Source organism: Bos javanicus, chromosome 6, assembly GCF_032452875.1.
Source record: "Bos javanicus breed banteng chromosome 6, ARS-OSU_banteng_1.0, whole genome shotgun sequence".
Taxonomy (NCBI): domain Eukaryota; kingdom Metazoa; phylum Chordata; class Mammalia; order Artiodactyla; family Bovidae; genus Bos; species Bos javanicus.
The window spans coordinates 69,304,389-69,321,312 of record NC_083873.1 but is presented as its reverse complement, the minus strand read 5'-3'; the positions used below and the strand labels follow the sequence as shown (position 1 = coordinate 69,321,312).

General features: G+C 40.9%; 1 protein-coding gene across 5 annotated transcripts in view; it reads left to right on the top strand.

Annotated features, from left to right (window-relative positions):
* LNX1 (ligand of numb-protein X 1) overlaps positions 1-16,924 on the top strand; it is a 191,619-nt gene that overhangs the window by 160,154 nt on the left and 14,541 nt on the right. For all 5 annotated transcript variants that reach the window (XM_061420169.1, XM_061420168.1, XM_061420165.1 and 2 more), the window contains one exon: positions 13,356-13,490. In XM_061420169.1, coding sequence (XP_061276153.1) covers positions 13,356-13,490 — 135 coding nt within the window. The remainder of the gene's footprint in view (positions 1-13,355; positions 13,491-16,924) is intronic.

Sequence of the window (16,924 nt, the reverse complement as noted above, 5' to 3'; positions counted from 1 at the left end):
AGTATGGTAGTCACAGACCTTCAGTTCAGGTCAGTTCAGTTCAGTTCAGTCACTCAGTCATGTCCGACTCTTTGCGACCCCATGAATTGCAGCACTCCAGGCCTCCCTGTCCATCACCAACTCCTGGAGTCCACTCAAACGCACGTTCATTGAGTTGGTGATGCCCTCCAGCCATCTCATCCTCTATCGTCCCCTTCTCCTCCTGCCCCCAATCCCTCCCAGCATCAGAGTCTTTTCCAATGAATCAACTCCCTGCATGAGGTGGCCAAAGTACTGGAGTTTCAGCTTTAACATCATTCCTTCCAAAGAACACCCAGGGCTTGGGGTCACACAAATACACTCTGAGAACATTCGCATAGAAGCTGGGCCATGTGCCCTTCAGTGATCCTGTGGACCAGAGACCACGGTAGGATTGGCTAAAGTTGAGCCCCTCTCCATGGCTAAGTCCAGCCCCCTTCAAAAGCCCATGGGAATTCAAATATGAGCCTAAGGAAGCCCTCTGTAAAAGAGGCATATAAATTATTATTACTCAGGCAAATAGAGCTCATGACAGCCTGACATTGGTTCAAACTAGTTCATGCTCCTGACAGGCATGATGCCACCAAGCCCCAGCATGCATCTTGTTAACTTCAGCTGGATGACCTTGAGTTTTTGTTGTTGGTTTTCTTTTTAAATTGAAGTATAGTAGATTTACAATGTTGTGTTAGTTTCAGGTGTACAGCAAAATGATTCAGTTTTACATGTATATATGTACATGTTCAGTTCAGTCACTCAATCGTGTCCAACTCTTTACGACCCCATGGACTGCATGCGTACCTATATAATATATTTTATATATGTATAAAATCTATTCTTTTTCAGATTCTTTTCCCTTACAGGTTATTACAAAATATTGAGTATAGTTCCCTGTGCTGTACAGTAGGTCCTTGTGATTTATATATATATATTTATATTTATTTTATAATATTTTATAATATTTATATTATATATGTATTTATATATATATAGTGGTGTATATATGTTAATCCCAAACTCTTAATTTATCCCTCCCCTCTCCTTTGGTAACAATAAGTCAGTGGATTTATTTGTTTTGTAAATAAGTTCATTAATATCTTTTTTTAGATTCTACATATTAGCAAAATCATATGATATTTGTATTTTTCTGTCTGACCTCACTTAGTATGATAATCTCTAGGTCCATCCATATTGCTGCAAATGGCATTTTTAAATTCTTGGTTGTGTGAAAAAAGTAATATTTTTCACTTTGCTGAGTAATATTTCATTATACATATACCATCTTTTCTTTATCCATTCTTCTGTCAATGAATATTAAATTGTGTCCATGCCTTGATTATTATAAATAGTGGTGCTATGAACATAGGGTTGCATGTATCTTTTTTAATTATAATTTTCTCCAGACATATGCCTAGGTATGGGATTGCAGGATCATAGACTAACTGTTTATTTAAGAAACTTCCATAATGTTCTCCATAGTGGCTGTTACCAATTTACATTCCCACCAACAGTGTAAGAGGGTTCGCCTTTCTCCACACCCTCTCCAGCATTTATTTGTAGACTTTTTGATGATGGCCATTCTCACCAGTGTGAGGTGATACCACACTGTAGTTTTAATTTGTCTTTCTCTAATAATTAGTGATGTTTAACACTTTTTTCATGTGTCTGTTGGCTATCTGTGTGTCTTCTTTGGAGAAATGTCCACACAGATCTTCTGCCCATTTTTTGATTGGATTATTTGTTTTTCACCATGAGCTTTTCTAGTATTCACTGAGCTTCCAGCTTTATTCCTAGAGACAGGCTTTGTTCCGGACTCTTATATTCTAACCCTTCTGTTTACTTCATTTGGCCAAAATGTATTAAGTTTTTGCTTCTTGCCTAGTTCTGGATCATGTTCAGAGAACAGGGAGATGATAACCTCTTAGGTTGCTCTCCCAAAGGAGCCCACAGGTTAGTAGAGAGGTGGGTTTTTTCTGCATGACTGCCATGTGGTATGGTCGTGTGTCATGGAGAAATTAAGTGTGGTACTGGTTCAGACAAAGGAGAGATGTTTTACTTAGTGGGGTCTAGAAATTCTTCACAGAGAAGGAAAATCTTGAACTGGGGTTTTGAGGGATCAGAAGGGGTTCTCTAGGTGGCTGAGGCAGGGAGGGTCATTCTAAGGAGATACAACACAGAAGAATGTTTCTCCAAAAGCCAGGTAGGGAAATGGTTAACACCTGGAGTGTGGTATTCAATTTTAAAAGCAACAGTAGATAAGGCAGTAGTGGTAGGGAAGGGCCAGATCATTTAGAGTTTAATAAGTCATGCTAAGAAGTTCAGACTTTACCTCTAAGGCCATGAGGTATCGTTGGAAGGGTTTAAGAAAGAAAGTGACGTGATTTTCTAGAAAGATCTCCTTAGAGGCAGTGGAAAGCTCATAGGAGAGGGACAGGAATGGAGGCCTTAAGATGTGTTTGCGGTTATCCATACATCATGTCAGCTTTCCCTTGGTGGCTTAGAATGAAGAAGTATTCATTCTTCAAGTGTAGATAGAGAGTCAGCAGCAGTAGTTGAGTGGATCTTGTATCAAAGTTCCACAGAGGATGACAGTCAGAAGACAGAGCCTCCCCTCAAGGACTTGATCATCTCAGTACAAAACAAACCAACGGAGTTCCTCCAGGTGTTGGCGACTCTCTTCACTATCATGTGTGTAGTATCTTATCTCTGTTTTTTTTTTTTTTTTTGAGGAGAACCATGTAGTGGATGAAATTATTGTCATTTTAGATGTGGAAAGCCTGAGGCAGAGGGTGCAAGGGACTTCCCCTGCTTCTTCTATCCATAGGACAGGAAGGCTGCATGGTGCTTTGGCCCCTGATCTGGGGCTTTTGATGGTGTCTCAGTTCCAAGGTCATTCTCAATCTGGTGGATGCCCATCTGCCCTAAGGGGCCTGAGGTCAGGCCCTGTGGAGCGGATGAAGAACAAACCAGAGTTACAAAAGGCCTTTCCTTCTGGAGTTTATGTCATCTGTTCCCAAGTTCACATGCCCAGTCCCGACTTTTCTGAACACCACACTTACATGGCCAATTGCCTACTTGGTATCTCTATGTGAATGTCTGAAAGGCATCTCCAATTTAATATTCAAAAGTGAAACCTTGGCCTCTCCACTCTCCACCCCTTGCCAAACCTGCTCTTCCCCTCAGTCTTTCCTTAACTCTAGAAATGACAATGTCATTTACTCAGTTACTTAGAGCAAAAAGTGTCCTGACTCTCTTCCACATCCCCTGCCTGTAATATATCTCACCACCTCCATGGCTTCCATCAGCCAGGCTGCCATCACCTTTAGTCTGGGCTGCTGCAAGAACTTCTTAACTGGTCTCCTTACTTCCATCTCCACTCTCATACAGCATTTAGAATGACCACTTTACAGAGTTAATCCCACTATATCACTTTCCTGCCCTCAGCCATCCAGTGCTTCCTAAGACACTTAGATTCAAATACCGAATCCTTACAGTGGCCAGCAGAACCATGTAATCTGGTCTTTAGTTGTCTCTCCAACCTCATATCTTAAGCAAATGGGAGGATTTCTGGTATTCTCCGCCTTGTTTAACCATGCTCTTCTTAACATTGCCTTCTTGCTATTGCTACTCCTCAAGCATTTTAGGAACTTTCTCAACCCAAGGCTGATGATCTTGCTGACCCTCTGAAAGACTCTTCCAGATATCTGTATACTCCTGCACTTCACTCAGGTCTCTCTTCAAATGTTACCTCAGAGACACCCTCACTAATCATCCTGCTTAAAGTAGCATCTGCTGCTGCTGCTAAGTCGCTTCAGTCATGCCTGACTCTGTTCGACCCCATAGACGGCAGCCCACCAGGCTCCCCCGTCCCTGGGATTCTCCAGGCAAGAACACTGGAGTGGGTTGCCATTTCCTTCTCCAGTGCATGAAAGTGAAAAGTGAAAGTGAAGTTGCATCCTTCCCCTCAATTCTATATCCTCTAATCTTTTGTTCTACTAACAAATTATTTGATTAATACCTGCCAATCTAGCATAGTATATAGTACAGTATTCTACCTCAAGCAATTAGAGAAATGTCTGGCAGTAAGAGACACTCAATAAATATTTGAATGAATAAATTTAGCAGGTTATGTTGTTGTTCAGTGGCTAAGTTGTGTCCAAACCTTTGCAATCTCATGAACTGCAGCACACCAGGCTTCCCTCTCCTTCACTATCTCCTGGAGTTTGCTATATAATTCACACATTAATTTCATCTCATAGGGATATTTTTTGTCAAACCGTTTACTGAAGAAAAAGCACCAAATCCACTTTTACATTATTTTTCCCCAAGGTAGAAGTCTTTTTGTCCCCTTGAATTTGTTCAGTTATTATTGGTTGAGCACCTTCTAAATGTCAAGAGGTGTGTAGGACAACGGTGAACAAGACTGACACAGTCCTGGCCTCGTAGAGCTTAAACTACATTCCCATCTCTCCCCAAATACAGTCAAGTCAACACTGAGCAGGCAGTCTAGCCTGTATGTGCCAATGGGTGAGAACAGGAAATAGACATTGTTTATGAAAATATTAATCCATGGAAAATTAAGAGCCCTGCTTTTTTTCTTTATTAAGAAACTGCACTCTCAGCATGCCTTTTCTCTTTAAAAAGCAGACTCTTGGGTGATCATCAGTTTTTTCACTGTTAATGCTTGTCAACTCCCTCTGCAGGTCAGTTTGTGCAGCTCACAGTCTAGACATTACCTGCCAACTATCCTTCACAATAGACAAAAGAAAAACTCCCTTACTCATGTCACTTGGAAAAATCTTGATTACACATGGCATTCTACTTTTGTAGATTAGTAACAGAAGAGGAAAAAATTTTTTCCCTGAGAATGTTAACTTATGAAATAAAATCTTGCTTAACAGTGGGATTTCCTAAAAGATTCTTCTGCTTACCAAACAAAGCCAATGTGCTTTGTAGGCAGGGGAAGAAGAAGGGGGAAAAAAAATTGGGCCATATGAGTTAGAAATGGAAAAAGTAGAATGCTGAGCAAACTCAGTTAAGCGACCTCAAGTGTGGATTTTATTCATGAGATACTTGTAACACACAGCTGGGGGGATTAAACCAAATGCCCTTCAAAAGTTGAGAGTCAAATTTCCAACCAATCCTTGGCTGCACTGGCCTGGTGTGTCCACTCCATGAATCATGTTTGTCTTGCAAAGAAATTCCCAGACAACATGCCCTTTTGGTCATGTTTTCGCCCACAGTCCCACACATTCTACCTTTTTCTACATTATTTCAGGGAAAAGTTATTACAAAGAAGCCACAACTGTTTTGAATTTGACCAACTTTACATATGTAGAGCCCTAACAGTGGCTTACTCAGCAGAAGCCCTAAGTACCAGACCCTAGAGTTAGGCTGAAAGTCGAATGCCTGTTGGAGAGAAACCCGGTGGAGATGGAAGCTTCAAATATGGGGCACTTGACTTATTTAGAAACTAGTACAACTTTATTTTTCTCTGTTGTCAATTGTAGCTTTTTGAGCACCATGACTAGAATCTCTGCATGAAAGGGACAACTGTCTGGTGTCATACCTAAAATAATAGAACAAAGAAATATGGCCAGAGATTTCAGACCCTGGGACATCTCAGCATCCCAAACCTGGAAGGTTCCACATATATCCATCCAATATTCAATGTGAGAATGATTTCTGCTGAGAGTTATACCTGCTTTGAGATGCTCTCAGCTACCTGCAATTCTGAATCCATGAATATATATCTAGGAGTTCAAGTGTATATAGTTAATAAATGAAGAAAGCAATGATGGATTTTAAATTCGAGTATCTCCTTTGTGCCCTTTTTTCTTAGCCAACTTACCATACTTGATGCAGAAGCTGAAATAATTCAAAACCATTTGCAGAGGTTGTGATAAGATGAGCTCTCATTAATATAGGTTTATGTGATTTTCTTTCCCTTTCACATGAATTAATGTTTAAGTGAGAAGTTATTTCACTAAAGAGCAACTGACAACCAGGTTCTTCAGACTTTCTAGAAAGATATAATAGGCTTTTAAACAGATTCAGAAATTTAATAATAATGGACTACTCACATTACCTACACTTGTTCTAAATAGGTGGTTCCAGTTCATAAGCTCAGGGGCAGAACTTTTGTCCTCTGGAGCCAGTAAGATTTGCCAATGAAGTAAGAGTTCTGTGTGTGTATATGTGTTTTACAGATTAGTGCAGCTAATATAATCCCTATTTAAACAAATTTTCTTAATGTGGTATGGTAGTAATTTTAAAGCACATAAGACTAAACAGTACGTAGATTTTGAAAACATTCTTCTTGAGCTGAATTCTTAGAGTCCAAATGGCTTTTAACACAAAGCTCCAGATTCCATGCATTCATGGTTCAAGCATGACTTGAAAAACTGTTCAGTTTTTCAACTCAGAATTTTATGAGTGAATCTCCTGCTCAGCTACACTGCAAATATTAGGGGATCTCGAAACTTCACTATCCTTCCCCAACTCTCACTACCCTTCCCCACCTCTCATGTCTCCACACATGATTTTGTTTTGTTTTTTATTATTATGGAATGAAATCAATCAGAGTAATTTCCGGTTGCCATAAAAGAAATGGCGTTTGAGGACTTAGGTCATTCTGCTGAGGTTCAGGACCTAAATTCTTATTTTGACCTTGTCACTGACATCTGTTTGACCCTGTATAAGTCAGACTGTCGTTGTTAATTTCTTAGCACTTGAAAATACACTTCTGGGAACATAAAGATGTACATGCAGCTAAAGTCTAGTGGGAAAAATAGATCAAATTGCTGTCTCAAATCTCCTTTTCTACCCTCATCAAACCCTAAGGTCCTATTCATCACTTTTCCTCAAAGCCTCCTTAATTTCCTTTCTTCTTGGCCCAACTCTGGTCACCCTTAGCTCAAGTTGGCTGCTGCCTGTCTAAAAGACATTCACAATTCTCTTTAGACTGTGCCAGGAGCTAAAGTCTCAATGGTGAATTAGTCGACATACCGGATTTGCCTTCACCAAGCTCATTTTATAGAGACCAGCAATTAACATTGCCCCATTAGCTCAACCTGGAGTTGTAATTCTGGAGCCCCCAACTTACTGCCCAGTGAGAGAGATTTCTTTTAACTTTTTTATTCAAGCATGGTTAATGTGCAATGCAGTTTTAATTCCTGCTATATAGTAAAGTGATTCCAAACTTCCAAACCCATCCCTTGGCAACCGCAGGTGTGTTTTCTGAGTCTGTCTCTGTTTCTTAGATAAGTTTATTTGTGTCATTTGAGACTCCACATGTAAATGATATCATGTGATATTTGTCTTTCTCTGTCTGACTTCACTTAGTATGATCATCTCTAGTGCATCCATGTTGCTACAAATGGTCTTTTTCAATTTTTATGGCCAAGTAATATTCCACTGTATATACATAACATCCTCTTTATCCATTCATCTTGTCAGTGGACCCTTAGGTTGCTTCCATGTCTTGGCTGTTGTGAATAGTGCGGTTATGAACACAGGCAGGCATGTATCTTTTGAATTATAGTTTTGTCTGGATATAAGTCCAGGAGTAGGACTACTGGATCATCAGTTCAGTTCAGTTGCTCAGTCATGTCTGACTCTTTGCGACCCCATGAATTGCAGCATGCCACGCCTCCCTGTCCATCACCAACTTCCGGAGTTTACTCAAACTCATGTCCATTGAGTCGGTGATGCCATCCAGCCATTTCATCCTCTGTCATCTCCTTCTCCTCCTGCCCCCAATCCCTCCCAGCATCAGTCTTTTCCAATGAGTTAACTCTTTGCATGAGGCAGCCAAAGTATTGGAGTTTCAGCTTTAGCATCAGTCCTTCCAATGAACACCCAGGGCTGATCTCCTTTACGATGGACTGGTTGGATCTCCTTGCAGTCCAAGGGACTCTCAAGAGTCTTCTTCAACACCACAGTTCAAAAGCATCAATTCTTTGGTGCTCAGCTTTCTTCACAGTCCAACTCTCACATCCATACATGACCACAGGAAAAACCATAGCCTTGACTAGACGAACCTTTGTTGGCAAAGTAATAGGTAGCTCTATTTTTAGTTTTTTGAGGAACTGCAGTACTGTTTTCCATAGTGGCTGCACCAGTTTACATCCCCAGCAACAGTGTAGGAGGGTTTCCTTGTAGGGAGACATGTTTCTGTTTCTCAGCTCTTCTCTTGCTCACTGGCAGAACCTTTGGGCAAGGATTTTGTTTCTGTACCTCACTGTGCAGTATGTTGCTCTGTCAGCAGGAACAGCTGACAACTTTGTTACTTTGCTAGCATATCAGGGGTAACCCTGTTCGGATGCCTCCTATTGCCTGCATGGCTGTGTGTGGTCTGTGTGCCACACGTGATCTCAGAGGCAGGCTGCACTGCTGTGATGTGTTCACAGCAGCATCTTGGGAACCTCCCTGTCATCTTTCAATTAAGCAGCAATAACCAAGACAGACACCTATGGAGGTCTTGGCCCCATGGAACAGAGACAGTCTTTATGCATATGTGAATTGACAAAATGGAAACTCCATAAATAAAGTACTGGGTGCAGCTGGTCCATCCAAAAACACTTTATTCTGCTGGTCAGACCAGGATATATCTTCTAGGTCTAATTCTCATACACACACCCAACTCAACTTTGTCAGATGAGTTCAGAGTTCATGTTTTTGAGGTGACTTGTTAAATAAGAAAGAAACTAGAAATCCTTGACCTGGAAATGAGAGGAGCTAAGGGAGGGCCATGAGAGTTATTTTCAAATAGGCTTGTCACATGGGAATTGATTGGGGTTGCCTGAGAGGACGTGGCTAGAACCAATGGGCAAGCAAGAGAAAGACAAATTTAAACTCAACCTAAGGGCTAACTTGCTAATTAGTGCTGTCTAAAAATGGCCCGCACCACCGTGGGACACCGTGACTTCACTGTCATTGGATGCACTGAAGCACACACTGGGTTACAACACGGCAAGGAGTTGGAGGGGAACTGAAGCAGGCTGCCCATCAGTCAGTTCAGAGTCCCCTGTGTCAGGCTTTTGTATAGAATGATACTCTGCAGCACTGAGGGGTCAGGAGTGTGGTAACTCCTAACTTGAGATTTTTTGAAGCTAATATGTCAATGCAATGACCAAACCCACACAAATTACAGTTTACAAAATGTTTTACTTAAGCATATATATACATATGCTAAAATATGGGCTTCCCCGGTGCATCGGTGAAGAATCAACTGCAATGCAGGAGTCATAGGAGATGCAGATTTGACCCCTGGTTCGGGAAGATCTCCTGGAGGAGGGCATGGCAACCCACTCCAGTATTCTTGCCTGGAGAATCCCATGGACAGAGGAGTCTGGCAACCTACAGTCTATAGGTCACAAAGAGTCAAACAAGACTGAAGCGACTTAGCATGCATGCATGCACACATGTATGCTTAAATATATGTGTTTATGTATAAATATATATATATACATGTGTGTGTATATATGTGTGTATACACACACACACACACACATATAAAGCAGCAAATGCTAGTGTGCATTTGGTCTAACTCCAGTGTTTTGGACATGAATAGGTAGAGAATTTGGCTTGGTCACCACACTTTGAAGTACAGGTAGTCTATCAGCTCTTGCCCTGCCCTAACTAGCCTCCATATAGACCATGCCACAGTGGGTCAGTACAGAGTCCTACTCTGCTCCAGGGCACAGCTCTGCAGAACATCTGTCCTGGCCTCTGGTGCAGTGGCATCTTTGATTTCCATTTCTCTACTCTGAAATGCCTGGTCCTTGTTGCATCCTGACAATCAACTGCAGTGGGTTTTGTAAAGAAAAGAGCCATTTCCAAGCTGAACACAAAGGAAGATGCTCGCCCTGGAAAACATCAGTGTAGCACTCTCAGACTCTTCTTCTTCCAGCTATGAGGGATGGCATTGTATTATTTTAAAATGGGCTAAATATAAGTGAGGCTGCTGGACTATGCTTGTCATTTGTGACCTCTGCTTACTCTCATCATATAAAAATGATTGGCAGCTTTGAGTCAAATCTCAAAAGAGCAGAGAAATCATTAAATGAAACAAAAGCAAACAAGCTTTTCCATGAGAAATGCTATTCAGTTTTAACCTTCTGGTTTTCTCTGAATATGAGATTTGTCCTGTTTTTTCAGCTAGGAGTAATTGGTCCCACTTCAGGAGGCTTTTATGTGTGTTACTCATGTCTCCTTGGCATCTGCTTCAGACTTTTCCTGAAGTAGGACAACCCCCTGAGGGCAGAAGCCTTGTCCCCGAGGCTCTTAGAGGCTAGTCTAGCAGACACCTGTCAACCGCAGGGACAGAATGTTTGTAGAGAGGCCTGCCAGCAAGTGGAGGTCCACAGGGGAGAAGGTGGAGGCCATTAGAATCCCTTCCCCTTAACCAAGGAAGGGAGAAGAGGAATTTAAGGCTTGGGTGCTTAGAATAGAAAAAATATGGTACTGCAGTCAGACTGTGCAGCTTGTAACCTCTATGTCCAGAATTTGTCTGGATTGAAATTTAGAATGTTTAAGGGAGAGAAGAGAGGAGAGGAAAATTACCTCTAGCTTGGTCTGTTACTTGAGTCGCAATTGTTAAACAGTTCTTTTGCCCAAATTACAGCATCCCAAGATATGCCAGAAAGAAGTGGGGCCCCCTCTTCTTTTGAGAGTTAAACAACAGGTCTGCTGCCCCCCTTCCTCCTGGCACAGATTATGTGGGTATGAAATAAGCGAGTTCTTGCCATTCCCTCCTTCATTCAGTCTTTCTATGATTCCCCCCCTCCTTCTCATACTCATCCCACATTCACACTACATTCAACCAGTGGAAAGAAAGGCTATCTGGTGCTAAGGGCTGTTTCTCAGCCCTAAATCCATCTGCTCCTGAGAGTTAAAGCCAGGATAAACACATTAGCCCATTTTCCACCTTCAACTTCAAATACTTAGAAAGAAAGAGCATCAAATAGCATCTCTCTGAGAGCAATTTATAAGGTGGCTGGTAAGAGCCCGGGATCTAGCCTTGCAGGGAATTTATTTCCAAGTAAATTGATACCAGGGTTATTTATTGGAGTGTTATTTCTGCCAGAGCCAGCATTTGAAAATCCAGTGAGAAATTCATGCTGGAAAATGTGAATTAAATAGCTCATACAGGCTACTCCTTGGCATTTGGGATATTGCCTAGCGAGTTGATTCAATCTGTCTCTGATTCTCTCAGTTCTTATTAGGTGCTTAGGCCTGCAGCTGCTGCTAGTCCAAATTGAACATGGCACAGCACGTGGGCCTAGATACAAACCTACCACTGAGATCTTTCAAAACGTTGGAGTTTCCCTGAAGATAAAGAGCATATTTGGACTCAGCAGCTGAAGTTTTGACTTGAATGTTTGCCACTTCTTATCTTTTAGTGACTTTTGCTTCAAAAAGTTCCCAGAGATAACCTCATTTGGATAAGTGGGGCTTACAGTATAAAGAAAAAGCTATTACAAAATCCTCTTCCAAGAACTGAGTTTAGTTGGCTAGTACCATAGTTCTTCATGTCAGCTTACTTCGCTGTTGTTTCCTGGGCTTGTTATTTTTATCCTGGTCTGACACAAGCTTTATATATGATGAGAAACATCAGGGAATTCGAGATAGGCAAATGAGCAGGGGAGACAACTCTGTAAGTGATGACTGGGCAGAGCAGCAGAAGTGATGATCAAGCTTGATATGAAGGAGAGGAAGTGAAGGACTTAAACTTTCTTTGTAGGGTTTTCTACATGTATGTGAAATGAATCATCCTGGCCCACCATCCACCATGATGTTTACAACAGGCACTGTACTTTAGCAGCTGTTTTTAAACATTCATCTATATTATAACCACCCAGCTGATGACCCCTACGTTTCTAAAGAGTCCTGAGATATTAATAGAAGAATGTAAAGCCACAAAGTTTTGGGCTAGGCAACTGTAGGGATCTGATTTCATTGGTGGGGTTCTCATTGCTTAAGATTTTAAAACAAGATCCTAGTTCCTGAGAGTGACTTTCAGGCCACGGGAAAGAAGAGGCAGAGAGGCAGGAAGTGAACAACTCCACTCCCATTGTCTGAGCTCATGGAGAAGAACATGGACTTTCCGTGGCCTCTTTTCATGACCTGACTTGTCCATGGTCTGAGAACCGTGCCAGTGAAGGAAGAGGGCAGGTAGGCCACCATCCACCTGTGCTGTGATGCTGGTGGCTAGGGGAGGGGATGTAGAGGGAAAATGCCTAGAACTTGGTCTTCTCTTCTCCACCTCCCTGGTCCCCAAGCCTCTTTCCTGGTTTCCAGTCAAATCCAGCCATGCCTCAGCCACAGTCAGCTTTTATTCAAGTGACAGGGAGGTGAGCAGGCTCCTTCAGCCTAGGCCATCAGGGAGCCTTGTTAGGTATGTTTCACAGGTCCAAGGTTTCGTCTATCTGGCCTGCAGGTCTGGAACCTCTGTAGTCAGTTGTTCTAGAATAATGACCCCACATGTTCTCAGACACAAGTGAAACTCCTCAGTGGCAGAGAGCCAATTGGTAGGTTTATGGTGTGGAATCAACCTTCCTAATAAGCAGTGCAGCTTCTCTTTGTCAGGGTACATAGCAGAGAGGACTGGTCAACACAATTAGTGACTGTCACATTTAAAAAAAAGATCAGGAAAGGCCTTCAAATCAGGTTGTGTTAGAGCCTGCTGTCATCCTCAGATTTCTGAAATGCTCATCTTTTCCAATACTCAGATGCTTGAAACTGTCACTCACAGGATTCGTATTCCTGCAGTGGGAGTGTTGCCGTCACCAACTCCATTTCTTTTCTTTACTCTTTGCCTTTGGTCTTAGACCTTGGGTCTGGGATTTGGACTAGGCTGCAACTTTACACAGTACACTCTGTTCAAGCTGGAAAGTCCTTCAGTCGTGGCTTGTGTGCAGTTCATTAAAAATAAGTTAGCAATGCCCAACAGTGTCTTTTCAAAGACTGTTGAATGAGTCAAATGTTCCTTAGTTTCTCCCTTTGAAGTGATGTTCGTTACCTAAAGTATAGGGATAAAGGAAATAACTCAAGTTCTTGCCAAATTACAAAGTGGGTATAATCATGGAGAATGTGGGAAATCATTTTTTTCCATAAAAAAGGTAAAACCTCGGGGGAAAATGGATACAGGCATACGTTGACCGAGTCCCTTTGCTGCTCACCTGAAACTATCACAACACTGTTTATCGGCTATACCCCAACACAAAATAAAAAGTTAAAAAGAAAAGTAAAACCAGACTGACATCTCGCTAAGTCATTGGTGCTGGATGTTTAGGATGGAAGCTCCAAGTGGCTAACACCTGTGTCTCATCACGCAGGCCAGTGAAAGGCGTGTTCACCTCGTCGTGTCCCGCCAGGTTCGGCGGCACAGTCCTGACATCTTTCAGGAAGCCAGCTGGAACAGCAACGGCAGCCAGTCCCCGGGGCCAGGGGACAGGAGCAACACTCCCAAGGTGAGGCCCAGCCGGGATATGTCCACTGGTCCTGCAGGGAGCTCTTTCTTGGGAAGCCTGCACACTTGAACATTTCTAAGTGTCATCTCTGGACTTCATCACTTAAACACTGTTTGACTTGTCTTGTAAAACAAAAGCCCCAAATCCCATCTTCGCGACATAGTGAGATAACAGGTGTCTCCTTTCCAAGGAGGAGAGGGAAAGGTACAGGAGTGTTTTGAAACTCAATCGTGAAAACCAGACCTCATATGGGACCTAATTTCTAGTCTAAGCCAAAAAGATGTCTTATTTTTAAAACAGGCGATTTGTTTAAGGACGGTTCCTATTCACATTGAAATGAGGAAGGTGGCTTGGTTTCTGGCTTTTGAAGTACCCAATCTGCCTGAAAATGAATGATTCTCTATCTTTTTTTTTTTTTTTTTTTTGGCTGCACCACAAGTCATGCAGGATTTTAGTTTCCCAACCAGGGATCAAACCCATGCCCTCTGCAGTGGGAGCATGAGCGTTAACTACTGGACCACCAGGGTTGTTTCCCCTTCTATTTTTAGTGTGTTTGTTTTTGCAAGAATACCCAGGAAGATAATAAAAACATTCAAGTTCATGTAATATTAGGGAGTGATGGGGATTGGGACAAATTACAGAGCATATGTCCTTATGGTTTTCAATTCCAGAAAAATTTTAAAACACTGTGGATGAAGCAGAATGCATCACTAGGCAGACTGCCTCCTTCAGGTCAGCAATTTGTAGCATCTTTTAAGTGAGGTGACTCAGGCTAATGTGTACTTTTGTCTGTGGCTTTTATTAGAGGCAGTATTGTACCCTCCCCATTGGATGGGTATCCAAGTAACACAAACCTTGCTTAGTCCTATGCCTTGGCTTGGCATCCTACTGTGATGGCAATGAGTTTCTAGCTGTCATTTCTCCTGAGACCTGGTTTCATTAAATCACTTGTCACTAAACTCTTATAGGTAGCCCATTCTTCTTGCAACATATATTAGGAATGCCTACATTCTATATCAGGCTGTGTTTCAGTTTGGAACAACTCACAAGTTTGAGTTTTTGAGCAATGGATGCAGATTTTTTATTTTGGAATATCTCTGCTTTGTATACTGGTAACTACATAGCCTGCAAGGCTACACCACCTCGCCGTCCTCCAGCCAGCCAGCCATACCCCATAAATCCATAAATTTTAGGTTTGTTTACAATAAGCAATCTAGAAAAACCAAGTACCTCCTGCTAAAACCTTTTATGGATAATGACTACCTGGTGTCTTTTTGGTAATAAATACCATTAGTGTTTAAATTAAACCAATGGTATCTGTTAATGGAAAACTGGCTTACTAGCTCAATTATTTAAAGTTTCAGTGTGAGTTAACTAGACCGTATTATATTCTGGTTCATTAAAGCACTAAGAATGCGGCTTCCACCAGCACTGTGGCTTTATGATCCCTTCCACCTAACCATCATGAATCATGGAAATAGGGTAATCTGATCAAATTTTTGCTGCAACCTTCTGTCATGTGTCCAGTTCCTGGAAAACCTACATAACAGACTGGCCTAGTGGGAAATTGTAATTATTTTTATTTTAATTTATAGTTCTATCTGCCCTCTGGAATGTCCTCTCTCACTCTCTCTCTCTCTCTCTCACACACACACACACACACACACAGTGCTGTATTTAAAATTAAAACATATAGACGTGATGATTTAGTTTTTCATGACCCTACTCAAGTTTTTTTTGTTTAGGAAGTAATATGGCTTTTTTAAAGTAGGCACTTAATGATTCAAAGAAATACCAAAAGAAGGCAAACCAAGATTTGTGAGACAGAGAAGTTTTTAGCCAATTGAAAAGCTGAAGAACGATTGAGTGTGGCTACATCACCTGCACAACCCATCTCTACAGGGCACTTCAAAGTTCTAAGGTTTATTTAAACACACCCCTGATGTTAGAAGTACTAACTGCAGCATATACCTTGCTATAATTATTAATTTCCAATTTATTATTCTATTACTATCAAAAACAAGGTGTGGCAACTTGCAGTTTATCCATCCATTTATTCAACAGATGTGTACTTATTGTCATCAATGTGTTAAATGCTATGCTCAGTGCTAGGGTACACTCACATGGCATTACTGTATATAATAAAACCATTACAAGAGACATGGGTTATTTAAAACCATAGGAAATCATGAGGTAATAAATGCTCAAAAATCCTAGGTTTATCTTGCTTCACAATGAAGCATTAAAAATTGATTCTGTGCATGCAAGCATTAGTTCTGTATTATGAAAACCATCAAATTTACAGAAGTTTGATTATAGCCCATTTGGTTTACTGAATACATAATATATTCAGAGAGTTCAAAAGATGGAAAGCATAGTTTCTCACCCATATCTGCCCTGCCCAGTACTCACCTCCTTTTTCTTTCAGAGCTCCTTTATGAATATGCAAAAACTAATACAAGTTCTTATTTCAGAAGCACGCTTACATTTTGTTCTGACATGATTACTTTTGACAAATTAAAAATTTTTTTCTTTCTTTAGATAGAACTATCAGCTATGTTTTGAACCATAAACCTCCTTGAGGTTTGATCAGGTGTTATAACGATTTATTTGCAGTGCACATGCTGACTTAATCTGCTTGGTCACTGCCCAAGCAGGAAAGAGAATAACTTTTTAGAAAAATATATATTGATGTATATTCACTGATATATATTCCTTGACTCACTCTTAATGCTTTCAAGATAATGTTGCATATGGCTTTGATGTTTTTAGTCTTGTGCTGTTGAATCAAAATCACAATTCTCTTAATTTTAGAAGTTATTCTATTAATACAATGTGTATATTTTATGTAATAAAATTAAAGGGTATAACTGCACATTATTTAGAACGATAAAATAAGAATAAAGTTGTCAGCTGGGGAAAACCCAGATATTGGTGAGTTTTTAGAGGATAATATCTATGAAGTTCATTATTTTTCTTTGTGGATTTCTGTGATTACCTGAATAAATTAAACTGGGACCATTTACTTTAAATATGGTTACTCTTTTAACTTAGAAAAAAGTGCTGATATTCATGAGTGACAAATTTCATGAAATGTTGACTCACTATATCAGGAATAAATGAGTCACATGAAAAATCTCAGGTGCAGTTCACTTTGTATACTTAATATTTCTCCAGTGGTCTTTACCCTATTCCTCTTTCCATTTTTTACATCTCCATTTGAAATGTAAATGTTCCGTGTCGGCCAATGGCATTTGGGATAATGTAACTCTGTAGTGAGGACCAAGTGAGTTCTCTGCATCTGTCTCCCCCCAACTCTTCCCCACTCCCCACCCTTCCTCTAAGAACCTCCATCACATGTTTATGCAATTTTGGTAGTTTTTGTATATAAGCAACTCAAACCCACTTGTGAACAAATGTGCTATATATATATA